Source organism: Octopus bimaculoides, chromosome 25 (genome assembly GCF_001194135.2).
Source record: "Octopus bimaculoides isolate UCB-OBI-ISO-001 chromosome 25, ASM119413v2, whole genome shotgun sequence".
Taxonomy (NCBI): Eukaryota; Metazoa; Mollusca; class Cephalopoda; order Octopoda; family Octopodidae; genus Octopus; species Octopus bimaculoides.
In genome coordinates, this window is record NC_069005.1 from 16,772,911 (window position 1) to 16,774,045 (window position 1,135).

The following is a 1,135-nucleotide window of genomic DNA, read 5'->3' on the forward strand; positions in this document are numbered from 1 at the left end:
GTAAAAATTGTGTGTAAGCATATAATCTTTTCTGGAAAACAGTTTAATGTAAAAGCATTTAAATCTGATTAGATAAATAATTTTAAAAATATGCCGAAAATCTATCTATCTATTTGTCTGTCTGTCTGTCTGTCTATCTATCTATCTATCTTTCTTTCTTTCTTTCTTTCTTTATGTATATAAATGTTATATATGTATATATATATATGTGTGTGTGTATGTGTAAATATATATATATATACACACACACATATATATGTGTGTGTGTATGTATATATATATATATATATATATATATATATATATATATATATATATACTTACATATAAATGTGTGTGTGTGTGTGTGTGTATGTTGCTTTAAATATACCTGCAAAGACGGTTATGAAGACGAGTGAGAGGCAGCACAAGAACAACATGATTGAACTCTTGAGGAAACCTGCCTTTTCTAGCTATTTATATAACCAAGTCACCTATTGTGTACACGCACGGCAAACATACACATAGGTAGGTAGGTAGGTAGGTAGGTAGGTAGGTAGGTAGATACACACACACATGCACAAAAGGAGACGGAAACATGACCATATACACACAAGCACACTCTACACACACACACACACGCACACAAGGACACATATGGAGACACGCATCCATACATAACAGACGCACGTACATAGTCAAATATACACACGGCCACACACATACAAACACACAAACAAGAACATACATACATACATACATACATACATACATACATACATACATACATACATATGTGTATACACATGCACACTGGCGCACACACAAGCGCACAAACAAAAAAGAACGTAGTTCCGATAACGGACAGAGTCAACAACTTTTGAAGAGGTTGCAAGAAGCAATGAAAATTCTGGAAAAGAAAATTAAATAGGCGCAGGTGTGGCTGTGTGGTAAGTAGCTTACTTACCAACCACATGGTTCCGGGTTCAGTCCCACTACGTGGCATCTTGCGCAAGTGTCTTCTACTATAGCCTTGGGCCGACCAAAGTCTTGTGAGTGGATTTGGTAGACGGAAACTGAAAGAAGCCCGTTGTATATATATATATATATATATATCATCATTTCTTGTATATTTTATATATATATATATATATAT

At 34.3% G+C, this 1,135-nt stretch overlaps 1 protein-coding gene across 1 annotated transcript in view; it reads right to left on the reverse strand.

Annotated features, from left to right (window-relative positions):
* Nucleotides 1–452, reverse strand: part of LOC106873242 (chymotrypsin-1) — a 34,771-nt gene extending 34,319 nt beyond the window's left edge. The window contains exon 1 of the mRNA XM_014920514.1: nt 371–452. Within this exon, the coding sequence (XP_014776000.1) occupies nt 371–419 (49 nt within the window). The 5' untranslated portion in view covers nt 420–452. The remainder of the gene's footprint in view (nt 1–370) is intronic.
* Between the last annotated feature and the right edge of the window lie 683 nt (nt 453–1,135).